Source organism: Podarcis melisellensis, assembly GCF_964234715.1.
Source record: "Podarcis melisellensis genome assembly, chromosome: 4".
Classification (NCBI taxonomy): Eukaryota; Metazoa; Chordata; class Lepidosauria; order Squamata; family Lacertidae; genus Podarcis; species Podarcis melisellensis.
The window spans coordinates 63,903,196-63,925,657 of NC_138531.1; the positions used below are offsets into that span (position 1 = coordinate 63,903,196).

Sequence of the window (22,462 nt, forward strand, 5' to 3'; positions counted from 1 at the left end):
GCTTCAGGTTACATACGCTTCAGGTTACAGACTCCGCTAACCCAGAAATAGTGCTTCAGGTTAAGAACTTTGCTTCAGGATGAGAACAGAAATTGCGCGCTGGCGGCACGGCAGCAGCGGGAGGCCCCATTAGCTAAAGTGGTGCTTCAGGTTAAGAACAGTTTCATGTTAAGAACGGACCTCCGGAACGAAGTAAGTACTTAACCCGAGGTAGGTTCCATGTTATATGGAAGCTCTCTATGCACCCCCCCACCGGCTTTGATTCAGTTACATAATTTAGACACCCTGACTGCCAATAGCCCTTGATCTGTCCCTCAGGCTGTTTTATTTTAACTGTCCCACAAGTCCACTTATAGTAAATACCATAATCACTGAGTTTCATTTTATTACTGCTATTATCTGTTTTCCGTTTTACTTACAGCATAAATCTGTGCATGTCTACTTAGAACAGGGCTGACCCAAGGTATTTTGGTGGCAGAAGCAAACCCCCAAATGGCGTCCCACCCCCACTAGGGAAGGAGAGGTGAGTGAAGATCTACATCAGGAATAAGGTGGAGAATAAAGTTATACATTAGGATCTGCTGCCCTATGGATCCTGCCACCTGAGGCAGTTGCCCCACTTTGTTTCATGTTGGGCTGGCCCTGACTCCACAAAACTAGAAAACTTCACAAGCAAACTACATTAAAAATCTCTACCCTATTCATTCCATAAATTTTATATACTGCTCAATTGCAAAAAGTCTCAACGCTGTTTAGAAATACATATATAAGTATTGGGCAAAAATGTGAAAAGTGTGTGTGGAGAATGAGAGAGAGAGGGAAAGAGGGAGGGGGAGAGGGAAAGAGAAAGAGAGAGAAGCAATCTGAAAAGTGTGGGCTGGTGAGAATTTAAAATTGCTTTCATTTCTTTTTCAGCCTGCTATGGTCTAATTTGAGAGAGGAAAAATAGTCTAACAGTTTAAATAATGTTCCAATATGGACAGGCCCTGCATCATGTATGGTGTAATTATTGCAAGCACTTTGCAATTAACTACTTTAAAATATGATTATTATATTATTATTATTTGTTAAGGGTCCTTAATGACTTGGAGATTTCCCAGTGACTGGACTGAGGAATTTCTTAAGAAAACTGGGGAAACCCCATGCGGTGAGAGACCATGTTCTGGGAGAATCCCATGCTGGGAGGGAAACAACAGATGCAATCTTATTCTTCCCCTGGGAGATTTACTGCTATTCCAAGGCCAACCCTATCATTAATTAGAGTGAGATGGCTGCCTCAGGTGGCAGATGCTGAGAGATGGCAGCAGTAGCACCAGAACCCTGGTTGTACTTCCTGAGGTCCCCTAAAGCCATTCCTTTCCTCCTGAGTCAGGATCCTGATGGTGGCCACATCTGCTTTCTGCTGGCTTGGTCACCTGACTGTCTCACCTTGAAAGGGACCAAGGGAGCAGATAGAAAGACAGACAGCCCTGGCTGCGCACTGCAGCATGCATCTCCAGTGTGCCTGCTGTTATGTACTGAGTTGAATAGGATCCAAAATGCAGCAGTCTGATTGGTCCTAGAACAATAGGATCCAAAATGCAGCAGTCTGATTGGTCCCAGAACAATAGGATTCAGAATGCAGCAGTCTGATTGGTCCTAGAACAATGCAGCAGTATGATTGGTCTGCAGGAGCCACCCAATCCAGCTCCAGATGGAAGTGAATCCACAACCTGATTGGCCTACAGGAGGATTCCGGAATTAGCCAATCACGTGCAGCCCATTGTGTAAATAATGTATATAAAGCAGATACTTTGAGGGGACTTTCATTCCTCCTCACCACTATAAGCTGAATAAAGAGCATGAAATCCACTCTCGACTCTGAGTATATTTCACCTGCCATGCACTTGTATTTAGCATAAAGTCTTTCAGAGCTCTCTGAATCATTTGGTGTTGTCCACAAACATGGCCACCTCCCTGATAACCATAACTCTAGATCCTGGGTCCCAGGCTGGTTAAAGTTTTAAAGGATAAAAATTGATCCCAGGACCAAATAGGCAACTTGCGGTGCCTGAACATTGTTGAAGTGATACGACTGAGCACCTCACACTGGACAACAGTCTGGCTGCTTCCAAATGCTTTCTCAAGGCAGCCTCTTGTAGACTGCTACAATATTCCAACCTTGATGTAATGAGGGCGGGGAGAGAGAGGAATGAATGGCCATGTCAGATTTCTACAACCAACACACCAGCTGAAGCAGCTGAGAAGTGCTTCTGGCCACTGCTAATAACTGGGTTGGTTCTAAGTCCTGGAGCACTCCCAAGCTGCACACAGAGTTCAGCTCTCCCCTAGACTCTAGCAACTGCATCTCAAGAGTAGATACTGGCTACATCTGGGCTCTAGTGCCCAAGCATGCAAAATTCATGTACATAAATATTCAGGCACCATGCAGTGACAGATTGCCATTTCACACCCTGTATCTTCTGAGTTAAATTTTGAGCTGTTGATAACTTAGTATAGATAATTTTGCTGTCTATCTGTATTAAAAAGAACAAACACTTTACCAGCTTTTAGAAGCAGTAGGATGCAGGCAAATGCAGAGTAAACGAATACTCATCCCTTCATTCAATTTATAGCCCATGCTTCATCGTGAGGTCCTCGGGCAGGATGCATATAATTTCATAATGCAGTTTAACATAATAATTATAACTTCAGCTAAAACTGTAACCAGTGTGACTACACTGGAGGGAGGAAGAACAAAATCTAATTTAATACATAATGACAACAACAACATATTTGCACCACTTATCTACCCAGCCACTCTGGGTGAAGAGATGCATCTTGACGTGCCAGCGAAATACATACAATGACAGAGCCAGATACATCTCAGAGGGGAGAGAGTGTTCCAGAACCTGGGGGCCACTGCAGAGAAGGCTCTCCTACACACCACTATTCCACAGACTGCAGAATACACTGGTGTATAGGATGCATTCAGGTTTGCCACAGAAGGTGGAGAGAGCTGTCCTGCTTGGCCAACTCCAGATTTAATCTACTTCTGTTCTCCAGTATTACAAGATTTAAGAAGATTCATACAATATCCAAGTAGAATCAAAATCCAGACCTAGGCATATGGCTGCAGCTGTAAAACTGCACGCCCACAAACTATGAAACATTGGCCACAGACTATGCAATGTCAACACAGCACTGTCCTCCAAATGAGGAAAGCTGTCATCACCACAAACAATCATTTCTAGAATGTTATTAATCTCGTGCGCATTGGATCAGTGCACAATGTGACGCAAGACTCCTGTAAGAGATCAGCAGAAAGGAAGTATTAGAAATATATTAGAGGTTTCCCAGAAGCAGGGAGAGGGAGTGGCTGAAAGGAACCTGGAATGTAACCCAAGATGGAGTATTGCTGTTAGCATATACAGTGTTACCTCAGGTTACAGAAGCTTCAGGTTACAGACACTTCAGGTTACAAACTCAGCTAACTCAGAAATAGTACCTCGGGTTAAGAACTTTGCTTCAGGATGAGAACAGAAATTGCGCGGCAGCAGCGGGAGGCCCCATTAGCTAAAGTGGTACCTCAGGTTAAGAACAGTTTCAGGTTAAGAACGGACCTCTGGAACAAATTAAGTTCTTAACCTGAGGTACCGCTGTAACTGTTTCCAGCATTTCTTTTTTCAAAATGCAAGGGACAGCACAAATCAGTTCCTGTGTCTTTGAAAGCAGGAGTTCAGGCTGACTCAATCTGCGACACAGCAAGGCAAATGCAGCTTGCTGGTAATGACTGCTGAGTGCCAGGTGCTTGACAAGCCCCCCTCCCATTTCAGCCATCCTAGGCAGTCCACAAAACAAGGAGTATTTGTGGGTTGTGCACTGCATTAGGTTGGGTGGTCCAAATGGCCCAATGTGGTGGTTTTGACAGGGGCCATATCACTGGCCAAGTTTATTTATTTCAGATCAATACCATCATCAGCAAGATTGCTGATACTCAAACTAGGGCCCTCCCAGCCTGTTTTTATTTTCTGACAAATTCAGGTAGCACAATTAAAGTAGATTTGGTGGCGTTGCGCAGCAAACCCACTTCCCCCCAAATTAGCCCTTTTTTTGCAATAAGGAAAGTGATAAGGAAATGATTTGGAAAGTGTGAGGTGTTAATTGCTTCCTGCAATGTCATATAACCCACCCTATGAAAAAATAAGAATGAATGCTGAGTGAACAGCTTGTCTGGAAGTGACCATAGATATAGTTAAAAGCAGCCACTGGAGGGGGACAGTTTGGTGGATGAGTGATTGCTTAACCTTTCCCCTTGTCTCTACTCTCCAAAGCTGCAATTAGCTATGGAAGAGAAAATGACAGGTACAATATCAGCATTTTTTCTTCTTCTCAACTCACAGCAGCATGTAGTATGTGTGGATTAAGGTTGTGGAAGGTTAACCCCCTGCCTATAGAGCAAACTGAAATCTCTCCCGTAGCAGCTTTTAGCTCAAAGGGACTGTGCAATTTAGTGACGAAAGACTGGGATGCTTGTCTTTGAATCCTCACATGGGCCACGAAGCTCACCAGGACCTTGCTCACTCACTGGTGAGGTAAACTGGTGTAACTCCATGCTGCTCCTAGTTTGGCCCCAGACACAAATGATTTGAGACCAAACTGTATCCAGCATTACAAGACACATTTCATTCAGTACACTTTGGTGTGGGTGTGGGTAGAGGTGTGTGTGATTTCAATTTTTATTTGCTTAATTTGGTTAACACTTTCCCCTGTTTTCTTTGGGGTTTCCCCCAAACTCATTCTTAAGTTGTTGTTTCACATTTCGGTGTTGCTTAAGGCATGATTTCAGAAAGAGAGGGAAAGCAGATTTCTGAATTCAAAGGAAGCAGGGGACAGAATGCTGTGTCCATTGTCCACAGCTGGCTCCACCATTTGTCAGAAGCCCTTACTCTCCAAGGCTTGATGAAATGTGTGAGAGGTCAGTGGAGACGAACTGGCTGGCTCGAGGCCTCTACCATCCCTCCGTTTGCCTTCCGGCTTCCCTGAGGGGCAAAGTGACCGAAACAGTGACAAAGGGAGCAGAGCTCAGCCCCACTGTGGCCTCTTGACGTTTTTCCATGGCACTGGCCACTGAAAATCCTGCCACTGTTTAACATTGTTTTAATTGAGATATTTTATGTAGCGTACTTATATACATCATCATCATCAACAACAACTTTATTGCCATGGCATCATTCGCAAAGGGAACAAAAAGAAAAGCAACAATAACCATAAAAACCATAAATACATCAGGTACTGCAGGTACAATAAACCACAATCACTTCTCCTATAAATTATTTGTTGCATACGATAGAAAAGCAAGGGGTTCTCAGGTAGAGTGTGCCAGCTTAAATGTCTGAATCACCTTTGCAATTGACCTCTATTTTATCTACTTCTTTTCTCCTGATCTTCTTAGCTGCCAATGCATATAGTGCTACTTTATAAGTTACGAGTCTACTTAGATACATGGGCTTATTTTGTACTAATATGTAGTAACATTGTTCACTGCTTTGCGGACCTTTGTGCTAAAAAGCAGTGTGCAAGTAAATCACACCAGACTGTACTGCATCAATAAAGACAGTAGTAGCTGAAGAGCAAGTTGCCTCAGCCGGGCGATTTTAAGCGACAATGACGGGACAGCAAATGGTTACTTATTTAATGTATTCTTACATCTGAGGAAAGGGGAGAGATGCTTGTGGGATTTTCTGCCCCAGGTCCCAATATAACCTGGCTGGCCTGGGGTAACATGTGCCTGGAATTGGGTGGGAGGTTTGCCACCTGCTGCTCTGCCTCACACAGAATGTCTTTGGGCAGCCCTGCCACTGCAAAAGCACATGCCAGAGCATATGGCGAGGTTATGTACTTTTAGAATACAGTAATGCTCCCTCAACAGATGGGAATGCACGGCACAAAAATGAGATAAGCTAGCCTCACAGCATTTGGGGGAACTCATTCTGCCGAGCTGAGTACTGGCCTTCCGGCCCAAAGTCCTATAGAGGTCGCACATTCCAGTTCCAGTATTGTTGGGCACCCACAGGTGTTGTGTTTTATTTTGTGGTGAGGGTGCTAAAACACCAAAAGGATGGAACAGACTATTTTATGAGAGAGAGAGGGAGACAGAGAGAGAGACAGAGACAGACAGAGACAAAGAAAGAGAGAGAGACAGAGAAAGAGACAATCCATTTTGCCTTATATACTGTATCATGTTCTGCCGAGATAGGTCAGTTGGTTGAGCATGAGACTCTTAATCTCAGTGTTGTGGGTTCCAGCTGTATGTTGGACAAAATATTCCTGCATTGCAGGGGTTAGGTCTAGATGACCCTTGTGGTCTCTTCCAGCTCTTGTTGTTGTTGTTTAGTCGTTTAGTCATGTCTGACTCTTCATGACCCTATGGACCAGAGCATGCCAGGCACTCCTGTCTTCCACTGCCTCCCGCAGTTTGGCCAAACTCATGCTGGAAGCTTTGAGAACACTGTCCGGCCATCTCGTCCTCTGTCGTCCCCTTCTCCTTGTGCCCTCCATCTTTCCCAACATCAGGGTCTTTTCCAGGGAGTCTTCTCTTCTCATGAGGTAGCCAAAGTATTGGAGCCTCAGCTTCAGGATCTGTCCTTCCAGTGAGCACTCAGGGCTGATCTCCTTAAGAATGGATACATTTGATCTTCTTGCAGTCCATGGGACTCTCAAAAGTCTCCTCAAACACCATAATTCAAAAGCATCAATTCTTCGGCGATCAGCCTTCTTTATGGTCCAGCTCTCACTTCCATACATCATTACTGGGAAAACCATAGCTTTAACAATACGGACCTTTGTCGCCAAGGTGATGTTTCTGCTTTTTAAGATGCTGTCTAGGTTTGTCATTGCTTTCCTCCCAGCTCTACAATTCTATAATTCTACAAAGGCTAGAAACTTATTATTTCTCTCTTTAAAATGAAAGTTAGGATTATGCTTCATCCGGAGGGGGGACAGCTCCCTCTCCCTCTGTGGATGACCATGCCACTATATTCAGAAAACAGATACAACCATCACTGTGGCCTATGTGACCCATTTAAGCTGCCATTTGTAAACTCAACTGATGAGACATATGTAGTGCTGTGGAAGGGGCAAGAATGCATAAGTGCTGGTTTCCGGCCCCACCCTAGATCAATGGTGGCTGTTCTTCGTGGCCCTCCGGGGGCTGCGAAGAAGTTCAGGCAGGAGAAAGAGAGGAAATGAGATGTAAATCCTCTCAATATTCCTCATTGGGGTCTGGGGAGTTCACTGCATCCCTCAGTGTTGCGCAATCCTGTGTCTGTTAACTTGAAAGGCAGAATGGGAGCAATCTGGGAGTGTGACCCTGCCATGGTCAAGCTTCTGTTACCGGTATGATTTGTGGAAGCTTCCTCCTCAATCTGGATAATCGACATTAATCAAGAGGCGCTCCCAAAGCATCATATGCTAATGGGCTGTAATCAATCAGCTGCCAAAAGAACCGGGGCAAGTTTTCTGAAGCTATTTGAATGGCTTTCTGAAATTTGAGAATACTTACAACAGCCTGAAAGGAAAAGGGGAGAAGAAGGAGCTTTGTGCTTTCTTATGGTTTTGTAATGGTCTTTTTTTCTCTTGTCCTCTATTATGAAGAATCGTGTGTAGAGTGGGGAACCTGATTTTAAGAAATTGTATTAAATTAAAGTAATTTGGTGTATATATATGTGTGTGTGTGTGTGTGTGTGTGTAGTGAGGGGGGGAGTATTTGATCCACTGCTAAATTTGCCCATTTGCCTTGTGAAGAAGAAATGACCAGTCCATAATTTTAATGGTAGGTTTATTATAGCTATGAGAGACAGAATAACAACAGGAAAACCCCGAGAAACTCAGAAGACAAAAGTCAGAGATTGATGTGCATTATAATGAGTGAAATAAGTATTTGATCCCTTTGCAAAAGATGACTTAGTACTTGGTGGCAAAACCCTTGTTGGCAATTACAGAGGTCAGACGTTTCTTGTAGGTGGCCACCAGGTTTGTACACATCTCAGGAGGTATTTTGTCCCACTCCTGTTTGCAGATCCTCTCCAAGTCAGTAAGATTTCAAGGCTGATGTGTAGCTACTCAAACCTTCAGCTCCCTCTACAAATTTTCAATGGGATTAAGGTCTGGAGACTGGCTAGGCCACTCCAGAACCTTAATGTGCTGCTTCTTGAGCCACTCCTTTGTTGCCTTGTCCGTGTGTTTTGGGTCATTGTCATGCTGGAATACCCATCCTCAACCCATTTTCAATGTATGTGAATGTGTATGTATGTATGTGTGTGTATGTATATATATACATAAGTGCCGATTCTAAAAGCAGTGTGCCCACCCTGTCTGAATTCGAAAAATGGGATCATTGTATGCCTCATATCATAAACAAGCATAGGCTTGTTTCTGCTTGTAATATGTGAGATGGGACTCCCTTTCGGTTATTTTTTTCCCCCTGGAGCCACTTCTGTGCTCAGCAGAACTTTAGCACTTCACTGCTTCTGATTAGGTGCAGAATTGTCCTCACGGCTTGGCAACACTGTGTTAAGTTATGATATGGGAAGTAGGCCATTTACTCCAGGGTCCCACCATAATTCCGGCTTGAGATTTTTCTCATATTGGGGTGGTGGTGGTGCCATGAATCCCTCTATAGCAGGGGTGGATAACTTATGCCCCTCTAGATGATGTTGAACTCAAACTCCTTTCATTTGTGACAATTGGCCTTGTTGGCTGAGGCTGATGGAGCTACAGTCCAACAACATATGGAGAGATCCAAGTTCCCCATTCCTTCTCTAAAGCCTCTTGCTTCATCAGCAGATGGGAAATAAGTACAAAAGAATAAGAAAATAAGTTCTTCCCAGGCAGCACCTTGGGGACCTTATTATTAAGATTTTTATTTTTTTTACTGTACTGTATGAAGTGGTTACAAACCATTAATCTTTATAAGCAGCCAGAAGATGGATATTAATGTTCCCACAATGGAATGTTGGAACTGTGTACCATTTTGAATCATTAAGGAGGCTAAACCACAGTGATTTGGTTAAGGCTTTTTCAGTGATTTGGGATTTGAAAACAGCTCTCCAAGATCCAAGACTAACATTCTGACTACTGGAGAGTATTGAATACCCAGAGAACTAAATAAATTTTGTGCTCATGTTGGACTAAATATTTCATCAAACAATCTCTTTGCATTGCCTCTCCTTTTGATTTGCCCACCCTAGCAACTCACTAATCCAAGTAATTTGAGAAATATGCCACTTGACACCAGTTACCCGAGAGGAAGGCAAAGTCCACCAATGTGAGTCATAAAACCAACATAAAGTTGCAAAAGAATCTTATATGTGTGTGATAGCAAGAGATCAACCCAGGAGTAAAGGTAAAATCTGGTACCTTTGATCTGAGCAAGAGCAGCCTGACATCTTCCACCAAAACTGGAAAACCCACAAAGGCTTATATCCTCTCCAGCTTAATAACAGTGTCTGAAGGGATGATAAGAACCTTAGCACATTCATAGACTCAGAGTTGAAAGCAACCTCAAAGATCATCTTGTCCAACCCTCTGTTGATGTAAGAAATCCACTACTATTGCATCTCTTTGATACCTGGTCATCCAGCCTCTGCTTAAAACCTCCAGCAAAGGGCAGTCCACTACCTTCTGAGTAGACTCTCCCACTGCTGAACACGTATCCTTGGGAAGTCCCTGTCCTACATTTCCCATTACAATATAACACAAATAAATAAACAATTAGATACCACTTTAAAGCACTCAGTGCTTCATAGAAATAAACTTGCAATCCCACAACCACTTGGCAAGGTAGGTTGGTATTATTATTCATTAAAACATTAAAAGAGCCCTGCTGGATTAGACCAAATGTCCATCTAAACCTGAGGTCGCCAACATTACACCCATGGGGAATTCACCTGCCACCCACGTAGTCTATGAATCTCACTCTCTCCTTAGTCATGAAGTGATGAGGTACTTTCCCCCTGACTGCAAACACACGAACTTTAATTCTATAATCAGATCCATTGCATCTTTTTTGCCCCTGAAAAAGTACTTATTGAGAAACTGGTTGTACTGTATCTTTGAAATAAATATCAATGCAGGTGAATTATTCCTTAGTGTGTCCATTTGAAAACAGATTACCGGTATTTGTACTACTACATCCAGTTTTTACCTCATGCAGCTACTACAAACTGAACTGATGTATTCAGTAAGCTGAAGTTCTATTTCCTGATAAGTTACCCTGCCAATCTATAAGTGAAGTTAGGCATATGTGCCCCAATATATGTTACTCTACAAGGGCCTACACGGAAGCATTTTGCTGTCTAGTCACCAAGTTTGGAGATAACTTTTTTTTACTTCTCTGTAGTCCACTTGCATTTTCATCACCTTGAGTAAATTGGTGTGATCTGCAAACTTGGCCATTTCAAGGATCAACTTTGACTCTAGAAAATGTAAGCTTTAAATCACTGGCACATTATGGATCCTTATGGGACTCTACAATTTACTTTCCATTGTGAAAACTGCCTGCTTTTCCTACTCTCTTCTTGTTTAATCAGTTACTCATAGAATCATAGAGTTGGAAGAGACCACAAGGGCCACCGAGTCCAACCCCCTGCCAAGCAGGAAACACCATCAGAGCACTCCTGACATATGGTTGTCAAGCCTCTGCTTAAAGACCTCCAAAGAAGGAGACTCCACCACACTCCTTAGCAGCAAATTCCACTGTCGAACAGCTCTTACTGTCAGGAAGTTCTTCCTAATGTTTAGGTGGAATCTTCTTTCTTGTAGTTTGGATCCATTGCTCCATGTCCGCTTCTCTGGAGCAGCAGAAAACAACCTTTCTCCCTCCTCTATGTGACATCCTTTTATATATTTGAACATGGCTATCATATCACCCCTTAACCTCCTCTTCTCCAGGCTAAACATGCCCAGCTCCTTTAGCCGTTCCTCATAAGGCATCGTTTCCAGGCCTTTGACCATTTTGGTTGCCCTCCTCTGGACACGTTCTAATACATAAGAATGAGGTACGCGGGTGGCGCTGTGGTCTAAACCACAAAGCCTAGCAGAAGGTTGGCGGTTTGAATCCCTGCAACAGGGTGAGCTCCCGTTGCTCGGTCCCAGCTCCAACCAACCTAGCAGTTCGAAAGCATGTCAAAGTGCAGGTAGATAAATAGGTACCGCTTTGGTGGGAAGGTAAACAACGTTTCCATGTGCTGCTCTGGTTCGCCAAAAGCGGCTTAGTCATGCTGGCCACATGACCTAGAAGCTGTCTGCGGACAAACGTCGGCTCCCTCGGCCTATAGAGCGAGATGAGCGCACAACCCCAGAGTTGTCCGTGACTGGACTTAACTATCAGAGGTATTTCTACCTTTACTTAATATAGTGGTACCTCTGGTTACGTACTTAATTAATTTTGGAGGTCCGTTCTTAACCTGAAACTGTTCTTAACCTGAAGCACCACTTTAGCTAATGGGGCCTCCTGTTGCTGCTGTGCTGCCGCCGCACGATTTCTGTTCTCAACCTGAAGCAAAGTTCTTAACCCGAGGTACTATTTCTAGGTTAGAGCAGTCTGTAACCTGAAGCGTATGTAACCCAAGGTACCAACCTAAGAATACCAACCTTCCTATTCCTCAGCTGCTAAGTCTAAATAAGAGCCTTTGCTAAAGGATTTATCAAAAGTGTATTGAAAATCTCTGTAGATAATATCCATTATTATTATTTTCACCTAATAATAATAATAATGGTTGTTATTATTATTTTATACCCAGCAGGTCCCAGGGTTGGTTACAATGTTGAATATTAAATAGTTAAAATAGTTAAAACAAATAACAGTCATAGGAATAGGATGTGCCCTAAAATACACATATATAAGGTGTCAAAGACCAGGGTGAAGAGCTGTGTTCTCAGCATTCTAAGAAAGCTGTATAATGAAGGTGCCACATGCTTCTCTGTGGATTACCCTACTCGACTGGACTGTTCCCCACCCACAAGTTTGTTTACATCTTCAAAAATTTCCAAAACGTTGGTGAGGCAGGACTTCCCTTAGGAGAAACCATACTGATCCATTCTCATCAAAACGCGATGTTCTAATGCTTGGCAATCTTATGTTATGGCATTTCCCATCAGTTTCTCCGAAGCGGATAAGCTAACTAGCCAGTGGGGATGTAAGGATCTGCCAATTTTAGTTCTCTCAGTTTCTCAATTTTCCAGTCTTAAATTCAGTTTTCCACATTTCTGCAGCAGTTTGTAATTTTTTAAAGGAAAAAAAAAAACCCCGCATGAAAATTCTTCACTATTATGCAACTTTCTCCTCATAAATACGTATTTGTATGCATTTTGACTTGTGTATACACACACTTTTGCCAGCAATTTCTCCTAAAACAGCACATTTTTGCAATGCTCTTTTTATGTATATATTCAATGCACACTTTCCCCTAACATATGCATTTGTGTAAACGCTGGTGGCTGGAGAAATGTATTGCGAAAAATCAGGAACGTGAGAATCTTGAAAGATTCATGCTTTGGTTCTCTTATCGTTTTCAAAAGTGCTAATATGATAGGTTTGGCTTAAAATGAGAACTGAATTTCTCCTCCATCTCTGCTGGCCAGTAATGTCCTGGATTCTATTTTAAAGAGCAGCATTTACATTGGCTTCTTTTCAATTCCTCAGTTTGGAGGCTGATTCTATTGACACGTTGACTGTTTTTGTTACAAGATAAAGGTAAAGGTACCCTTGACCATTACGTCCAGTCACGGATGACTCTGGGGTTGTGCACTCATCTCGCTCTATAGGCTGAGGGAGCTGGCATTTGTCTGCAGACAGTTTTTCCGGGTCATGTGGCCAGCATGACTATGCCGCTTCTGGCACAATGGAACACCAAAACCAGAGCAGCGCATGGAAACGCCATTTACCTTCCCGCTATTTATCTACTTGCACTTTGACGTGCTTTCAAACTGCTAGGTGGACAGGAGCTGGGACCGAGCAATGGGAGCTCACCCCGTCGTGGGGATTCAAACCACCGCCCTTCTGATCGACAAGTCCTAGGCTCAGTGGTTTAGACCACAGCACAACCAGCATCCTGTTACAAGATAAACTACTGCGAATTTTGAGTTATTGAAGAACACCTGGGCAGATGCTGTCCAGAACATTCCATCACCATATAGCAAATGGAAGGCTGAGCTGAGGCTTGCCTAATGCTGCTGATTTCATGGCAAAGCTGAAATTCACACAGAAACTCCTAAGTTGTAAACCACAGTCCTGTGTACGCTTATACAGAAGTAAGTCGCATTGAGTTCAGTGCAAAGAATGAAGCATCCACCACTTTTTAAACACACCCACACACACACCAGTTCCTCTTGGGAATAAGCAAGGAATGTCAAGTAATGCTCTTATGAGGACAAACACAGTGAATTGTTGGGCTTACCTGAACAACCAAAAGGAAGCACAAAGAGGCCAAGCCAGAGGAACCACGTTAGAACGGGTGTGGAGAACATCAGTTTTCTCTTCTGTGTGTACATCATATTTTCCAAGACCACCTTGACTGAAGCAGTGAAACAGCAAGAAGTTACAGAGAGAAATGGAGGATGTTTGTGCAGTTCAGGTGATTTAGTTTAATTTATAGGTAGTATTGCTTTGTCTTGACAGTTCTGTTCCCCTACCCACTCTGCAACCCACATTAATCTATCAATCTATCTATCAAACAATTTAGCACACAGCTTCCACGGTGGCATATGATACTCAGGGCATCAGCAATTGCATAAGAATTCGTTATCAAACAGTAGTGAACACACAATTGTGCTTGGAGCAATAATTAAATAATCAATCAACATATAATTAGTTGAAAGCAGTTCCAGAGCCAGTCCTGTGTAATGTGCATCAGATTTTTACCATCTTAATCAATTGCTTGCGAAGATAAAACAAATGAAGAACACTGGTTCACACTTTATGTGCTGGCAAGTACATATTAGGTTGACACAACAGAAGGCTAAAGTCAGAGCATATACCTTGCTGATGCATTTTTTTTTTAATGATGCTGTGACACAAGTTATGCTGTACCACAACTAAGCCCAGACTCTAGAAGCAGTCATACATAAACAGGAAAACAACTATAGGTGGAAAACTGTTTTCAGATGCTGATTTCTAGGCGAGATTATCAAGAGGCTTTCAGGGACAGAATGACTAGAATTTGATGCAGGCATGAACATGGCCAGAATTTATTGGGGTGGGGGGGGAGGCTTTATGTTGGGGGAGAACAAAACTGAGTTATTTGTGATGCAATTGGTTAGTTAGCTAAGCATTTTTATTTACTTGATGGGGGGGCAACTGCTCCCCCACCCCACCCCGGCTATGCCCATGGATGCAGGAATGATGAATGATCTAAAATGAAAGTCATATGAGGAAAAGCTGAAATGACAGGAGTTCCCAAAGATGTTTACTACCGTCTCAGAAAGAAAAGGAAGAACTATTGTTTACTGCGTCCAGTGAGAATAACATACTGTATTGGTGTAGATCTGATTAATATGCTGTTGGACAGAGGGGGTTTTTTAGCTGGAACTCATCAGAACTCAGTCCCGGCCCTTTCTCAAGTGGGTACCATTGCCATTCTAAGAGAAAGAGGGAGGTGTTCTGGCACCTCTTTTTCTAGAAAAATAGCACTGCTGTGAGAGACTTCAGATTTCTAAATTCACAAATGAAACAAGGTAACAGAAGATGCTGTAGAATTGCCTCTGCTGGAGTTTCTAAAGAGTTCCTACCTCACGGTAAGTGGCCTGACCAGCAGATCTGTAGCCAAGTTCAAAGCTCCCTGAGACTTTAAAATGTCCTTAATACCGCTATCAAATGAAAAATGAAATGAAACACAGGCATGCATACCATACATTTAAAGCACACCCCCCCCCCAGAATCCTGGGAATGTAGTTTACTCCTTACGCAGCAAAAATCCCAAGCACCCTTAACAAACTATAGCTCCCAGGATTCTTTGAAGAAAAAGTGCTTTAAATGTGCTTCAATTGCATTGTTTGTATTCAGCTATGCAAAATTCCTCTTTCAGTACCCCATCTGACTGTTTGCCCAAACCCCTCCGGTTTTCCTGTCATTTCTCACCATACCAGCCTTCTCTTAAGGCAAAAAGATGTGGGGCGAAAGCGTCAAGAAAACTAAAACTAAATGAACGCTTATGCCAGTCTCATAAGAAACAATCTATCTAATCAGTCTGCACTGTAACTTAGCAAATTAAGAAAAAGGAAGGAAGAGGGTCCTTCGCCGTCAACTTACAGTAAGCAGGAACCAGAGAATGATGATTTGCCTTCCAGATATATGCCTCTTCCTTCAGTGATTGGTATAAATACTAATCTTAATTTGGCTATGTCCCACGCAACAGAAAGCTCCTCTAAGTAGTTCGTTCTTAACCTGTGATTGCATAGAAAGATGAGCTACATGACTTTAAGACAAACCAAATGTCACCACCCCCACAACTTCCCCTTTTTGCCGTCGGAAAAAAAAATCAAAAACTTTCAATCCTTGTCCAGCACTTTCCATATCATTAGAGTAACAGAGGAGCAGGCTAGATTGATAATCTGTGGTAGCACACTGGCATTCAGCAGGATCCCTAAGTTTCTAAAATGTGCTAAGAAACAAATATTAATGGATTAAATGTAGGAGTGGTGTTATTAAATGGAATCCCATCCCACTTTCATTTCTAGGTCAGCCTGGCAATGGCCCACAAAGCATGGGCCGATAACGGGACAAAAGGAGTGGCTCTGTGCCAGAAGACAAAGGGCTGGACCTTCCTCCTTCAACTGTTTGTTAGAAAGAAAAAGGGCAGAGTCGAGAGTTGAATAATGTGAGCTAGAAGCTGGATGCAAAAGCTGCAGGCTAGAAAGGCAGAGAGGTGGGGGGCAGAGAGTCAAGGGGTGCTAATGCTGTGAACCCCTCCACTGTAGGCTCAGGTGGTATACAGAAGTGTAAATAAAGACACCTCAGTCCCTGCTGTCCAAAGGAAACGTGAACCTGAGTAAACACCCAGAACCTCTGGAATCTCATGCTGCTCCGAGATTGGGGTGGCATGCAACACAACTCACTCGCCATATTCTGGCCTTTACTTCTTTATTTCAAAATTATGTCATCATCAGATAGGCTTATTGCACATTAAGAAGAGCTTCCCTATTCATAAACTATCACCTTGCAACAATTTGTTTATGGGCCACCTTTTCCACCCTCAAGGAGCTCAAGGTTCTCCCAGTTCTCCCGCTCATTTAATCCCCACGGTGTGGAGTTCTGGGATTTCTTCCAACTCCCCTCCCCTGTACACACATCCAGATTTGGGTAAGCATTGGGGTGGGGAGGTGGAAGAGCCATTGCACTAGTGGGACTCATTGTTCTGGGCAGTAGCGTAGCTATCCGCTCAGGTGCCTGGTGTGGGGTGTGTGTGTCCTGCAGCTGGGGGCAGGGCAAGTCTCTCCAACGCTTGGAGCCTCTCCGCCGCCTCCCCCTCAGCTGTTGGGCGGCTGAGGGAGAGGCAGTAGGCAGGCGCAAGTCCCACGCTGCCTAAAATGGCAGCGTGGAACCTGCAGGTGCCTAAGCTACCACATCACTCCTAAAAAGTTTTGTGAGCCCCATTTTTATTTTAAACTCATTTTGTCACCCCCCCTCAGTGATGACACCCAGGGCAGCCCGCATCCTCCACCCCCTTCCTCCTCACTGGTTCTGGGTTCTGTTAGTGCAACCAATTTACTTTTTTTACTTGGGCATTTGGATAGATGTTTAGTCACTCTTGCAGGGTGTTGATATAAATGTGATTTGTTGTGGTGCTTTGAATTCTCATATTGTTTTGCTTTATTGTGTATTGTGCACTTGTTCTGGGACTGATTTCAATAATGAGCAGGTTATAAACTACCTAAATAGCGTATCAGCCCATTAGTGGGGCTCATCCTGATCTGCCCAGCCATTTTCTTCTGTTGCCACAAGGCACGTTTGAGGCTTGCTGCTCTTATCACCAGGGTTGAGGTAAGGCTCAAAGGCTGGTCCATTCAGCTTCTATACATCTTGTGCTCCCCCTCCCCCTTCACTAGAAGCAGCAAAATATTTTGGGCTGATGTTCTGTGGTTTAATTATGTTGTGTTTATTCCTGCAGATTTTGATACAGGGATATATTTTTTCAGCGTTTGCTTTTATGGACATGAACATTAGCTTTGTCTTTCTCTATTCCACTCCCCACCTCCCGTTGCCATTGAAACATTTGGCCAGACCCAGTAATGTTCACTTGACTTTTTTCTTTAAATGGGAATCCCCAAGTGATACTGTAGCTGGGTGGTGCCTTTTCATTACCTAGCTTGGCCAAGTGGTATTATTTGAACAGAGTACTGTTTATTTTCCTCTCCTGTTACAGCAACTCTGACAAAGCAGTTTCTCTTCATCCATTGCCTTTCCAATCTGGGAAGGAGGGGTACACCCATTTCTTCAAGACTGGTGAGGAGAACTTGCAATGTAGGCCTTTCCCCATCTGGTCCCTTTTATGTTTTGAAAAACTGGAAAATGGATTATTGTTCTTCAGCTTCTTTACTTCCCTTTAAAACTTTTAAAGGTTTTACATTTCTGTTTGCCTTTCTATTTCTAGCAAGATGTGGCAGTGTGTAAAGTAAAAGGTAAAGGTAAAGGACCCCTGGACAGTTAAGTCCAGTCAAAGGAGACTATGGGGTGCGGAGCTCATCTTACTTTCAGGACGAGGGAGCTGGTGTTTGTCCACAGACAGCTTTCCAGCCCTTGTGGCCATCATGACTAAACCGCTTCTGGTGTAACGGAACACCGTGACGAAAGCCAGAGTGCACAGAAACGCTGTTTACCTTCCCACAGCAGTGGTACCTATTTATCTACTTGCACTGGCATGCTTATGAACTGTTGGGTTGGCAGGAGTTGGGATAGAGCAGTGGAAGCTCATCCCGTCGTGGGGATTCGAACCGCTGACCTTCTGATCAGCAAGCCCAAGAGGCCCAGTGGTTTAGACCACAGTGCCACCCACATCCTATATACAGCGGTACCTCGGGTTACAGACACTTCAGGTTACAGACTTCGCCAACCCAGAAATAGTACCTCGGGTTAAGAACTTTGCTTCAGGATGAGAACAGAATTCACACGGCGGCAGCAGCGGCAGGCCCCATTAGCTAAAGTGGTACCTCAGGTTAAGAACAGTTTCAGGTTAAGAACGGACCTCCAGAATGAATTAAGTTCTTAACCGGAGGTACCACTGTACTAATTATACACAAATGACAAATGTTCTTTAGATGATGTTCCCTATTCCTGGGGTCTAGTAGAGACCAAAGGCCTGAATCACTTACCGGTAGTCATACATGGTGAATAAGAAATGTTGCCCATTCTGGTGTAACACTGCTTCTGATTGGCTCACTGGGGTATCCAACATGGCACCATGAGGACTTTCCTGGCATCTACAAAGCCTTGGAGCCTACCCTTCCCCCCAGATCATTCTCCCCTACAGTGGCAAATGTGGTTACCTCCTCCCACTCACTGTTCTCAAAAGTACATAGAGTTGAAGGAAGAAGTTGGAGGAAGAATTCTGTTTCTCATTTTCTCTTTCAAGTCTATCTGCTTTTCAAGGCTCTGATTGGCACCTTGGGAAGCTGAACAGAAAGTGGAGCTACTGAGAGGGGAGAAGGGATGAAAGAGGACCCCAATCTGGGAAACTGGGGGTGGGGTGGTAAAGTGACCTGGGAAGAGATTGGAGGGGAGGAATGTGAGGTGCCACAGAAATTGGGTGGGGGCATGCAGAATTGTGTTGGGACTGGTAAAACAGATAATTTCAGCTCTTGATCTGTGGCTTTATTGCCACCCTATCTAAAAGTCACTAAGTTCCAAGAGGAGGGTCCATGCCTTGGATAAAAGTTTTGTGGTGCTGAGTTTACTTGGCAATCTACCACTGCAAGGTATGATATGACAGTGGTTTTTGGGGACCCTGTTTAAAACAATACAAATTAAAGGGAGCCCATTTTAATTCTACTAGATCAGTATATATGTAGGCTCCATCTATCAGGGTGGGTGGGGGAAGAGGAGAGAGAAAACCAACATCATAATCTGTTTGTGATGATAAACTAAAATCCATTTCACATTTACTTCTGCCACCCTGTCTCCCCCACCCTATATTTGTGCCTTTGATAATTTGCACCTAAATGTTCTTCTTGTTGTTGTATGTTAAACTGACAGTTCCACTTATTTTTTACTTTAAGAATGTTTAACAGGATGTTTTCCATCAGAGCTGGGTGAATTTATTACAGAACAGCTACAATCTGAACATACATAGGGACATTTACTATCAGTATAGGTGGTTATGAGCAGGAGGGGAAATAGTCCACAGGTGTGCTATTTTTGTGTGCAGTTGACCTCAGTGCACACTTCCTACTCTTAGGATGGGACTGAAATTTGAATGCTCTAGTGCACAGGTACATAGGGCCAAACACAACATGACACTGATTGCATGAATGCAATTAACAAACTTTAAAAAAAAATGCAGCAATGAGAGCCCAAACAATATTGGAGCTGTGAAGGATGGAGAGATAAAGTTTTACAATTTAACTCTTTGCCTTAATCGGGATGAAAATATCCCCTATGCTATTTGCTTCAGAAGGAAAGCCTCTATTGGCAGCATCATTTTCAAATGCACCCCTAGCCTTTGTCTAAAAAGTAAAAAAGAATAACAAAATAGCGATAGTGCTTTACAAAGGACAAAGACCAGTAAATACTAGGGATTACCCTTACTAACTTCAAACATTTGGAGCACATGTTGATGGATGGATCAAGCTTGCTTTCTCCTGCTCCAAAGGCCAGGAGCTCAACCAATGGCTTCAAGTTCCAAGAAGGGAGATTCCAACTCAACATCAGAAATACCTTTCTGACAGTAAAAGTTGTTCAACAGCGCAACAGACTTCCATGAGAGGTGGTAGACACTTGTTCCTTGGAGCTTTTTAAGCAGAGGTTGGATGGCCATCTGTCATGTACGATCCAGTTGAGATGCCTGCATTGCAGGGGGTTGGACTAGATGACCCTCGGGTCCCTTCCGACTCTAAAATTCTATGCTTTTATTTTATAAACCTTGAAGGATGCTGAAAAGGCACTAAAGGCCATTAAAACTACTGGAATGATTTCTTTTAAAATTCAGAGGAACTGGTTGGAAATCTAAAGGTTAAGACTTTATTTCCTAAGGAGCTAACATGTCACAGGCTAAAAAGAGGAAGAACACTGGTTTAGCAAAAGAGGAAGATGCTTAAACCATCCGGCATGCCTGAGAAAGTTTTCATCTTCTCTCTTTAAATCAAACAAACAATGGAAAATAGAAGCCATTTGGAAAATTATATATCGTTCTTGGAAATTGAGCCTTCTTAGCAGTACTTGTGGGATCTCTCAGAAATGTTGGCAGCAGGACAGTTACTCAAACTGATAGTAGATCCTTATTTTATCAGGTTGCCCTTGTTACTAAAATAAAATGAAATAAAAATGATAACATCGTCTTTATCTGTTAAACTGAAAGCAGCTCACGGGATTAAAAATAAATCCTAATTCAAGCAACAATCAATAAATTGATACAAACAACAAAAGAAGTTGCAGCAGAAAAATAAACCAGAATCCCTTACGATTCTGCCACCTGAGGCAGCTGCCTCAGACCACCTCATGGGCAGGTTGGCTCTGCAAAAAAATTCAAAGTCCCACACAAAGTTTGCTCTAATGGCCCAGCCTGCACCAAGTGGTTCAGTTAAATAATTTTAGGCTGTGAATTTAACGGTCTTAAGGGGCATCCCTCTTTAAATTCAGCGTCTTACTTCATTTGCTTCAGAATGTGGTAAACGCATCTTGTTGCGCATTGACCCTTCAGTGAGGGGGGAAAGTATTTGATCCCCTGCTAAACTGGCCATTTGCCCTCTGATGAAGAAATGACTACTTTGGAATCTGCTGGATTGATTGCTTCTGTCGACAGGTGTCTTTTGTACAGGTACTGTAACAAGCTGGGATTACAGGTAAGACCTCTCCCTTACAGCCGGTACTTCTAATCTCAGCTTGTTACATACAGTGAAGATACCAGGTAGTCTGACATCTGGCTGGTTGATATACTTATTTCACTCATTATAACGATCATCAATCTCTGACTTTTGTCTTCTGGGTTTTTGGTGTTTTTTTTTGTTTTCCTGTTGTTATTCTGTCTCTCATAGCTACAATAAACCTACCATTAAAATTATGGACCGGTCATTTCTTTGACAGAGGGCAAACGGGCAAATTTGGCAGGGGATCAAATACTTTCCCCCCTCACTGTAATTTAGACACCCTGACCGTCAATAGCCCTTGATCTGTCCCTCAGGCTGTTTTATTTTAACTGTCCCACAAGTCCACCTATAATATAGTAAGTACCATAATCACTGAGTTTCATTTTATTACTGCTATTATCTGTTTTCCATTTTACTTACAGCATAAATCTATGCATGTCTACTTAGAACAGGGCTGACCCAAGGTATTTTGGTGGCTGAGGCAAATACTTTTTTCCTTCACTGTATCTTAACTTCAGTGCTATTTAATATCTACAGTAAGCCGTTGGGAAATATCACTAGGAGTTTTGGGGTGAGGTGCCATCAGTATGCTGATGGTACTCGGATGTAATTCTTCATAACTTTTGCATCAGGAGGCCTGGAGACAGTGATGAAATGGATGAGGAAAAGAACGCTGAGCTTGAATCTCATGAAGATGGAAGCACTGCGAATCAGAAGTTCCCATATGTGAGAAATTGGTCAGTTGCCTTTCCTGCATTGGGTTGCACTTCCTCTGAAGGAGAAGGTTCTCAATTTGGGTGTGCTTCTGGATCCAGCTCTGTCACTGGAAGCTCAGTGACTAAAAGTGCCTTTTACCAACTGTAGCTGGTTCAACAGCTACGGCCACTGCTAGACCAGGAAAGCATTGCCACAGTAGCTCATGTGCTAGTTACTTCAAGTCTTGATTACTGCAATGCACTCTATGTGCCTGATTCCAAAGCTGCAGTTAATAATACAGTGGTACATATAGATGCGGGTGGCGCTGTGGGTTAAACCACACAGCCTAGGACTTGCTGATCAGAAGGTCGGCAGTTCGAATCCCCGCGACAGGGTGAGCTCCCGTTGTTCGGTCCCAGCTCCTGCCCACCTAGCAGTTCGAAAGCACGTCAAAGTGCAAGTAGATAAATAGGTTTCCGTGTGCTGCTCTGGTGCACTGCTCTCGTTTGCCAGAAGCGGCTTAGTCATGCTGGCCACATGACCCAGAAGCTGTACGCCGGCTCCCTTGGCCAATAAAGCGAGATGAGCACCGCAACCCCAGAGTCGGCCACAACTGGACCTAATGGTCAGGGGTCCCTTTACCTTTACCTCTAGTTGCGGACACGATCTGTTCCAGGGTGCTGCTTGCACCCCAAAAAGTCCACAACTA

General features: G+C 43.3%; 1 protein-coding gene across 2 annotated transcripts in view; it reads right to left on the minus strand.

The window, feature by feature from the left end:
- The window catches only part of CD80 (CD80 molecule), a 35,198-nt gene that overhangs the window by 11,266 nt on the left and 1,470 nt on the right, over nucleotides 1-22,462 (minus strand). The window contains exons 2-3 of one of the 2 annotated variants that reach the window (XM_081907912.1): nucleotides 15,290-15,424; nucleotides 13,440-13,551 (exon numbers count right to left, since the gene is read on the minus strand). In XM_081907912.1, the coding sequence (XP_081764038.1) occupies nucleotides 13,440-13,536 (97 nt within the window). In that variant the 5' untranslated portion in view covers nucleotides 13,537-13,551; nucleotides 15,290-15,424. Of the gene's footprint in view, nucleotides 1-13,439; nucleotides 13,552-15,289; nucleotides 15,621-22,462 lie in introns of those variants that run through there. The other variant, XM_081907911.1, reaches the window with a different exon arrangement.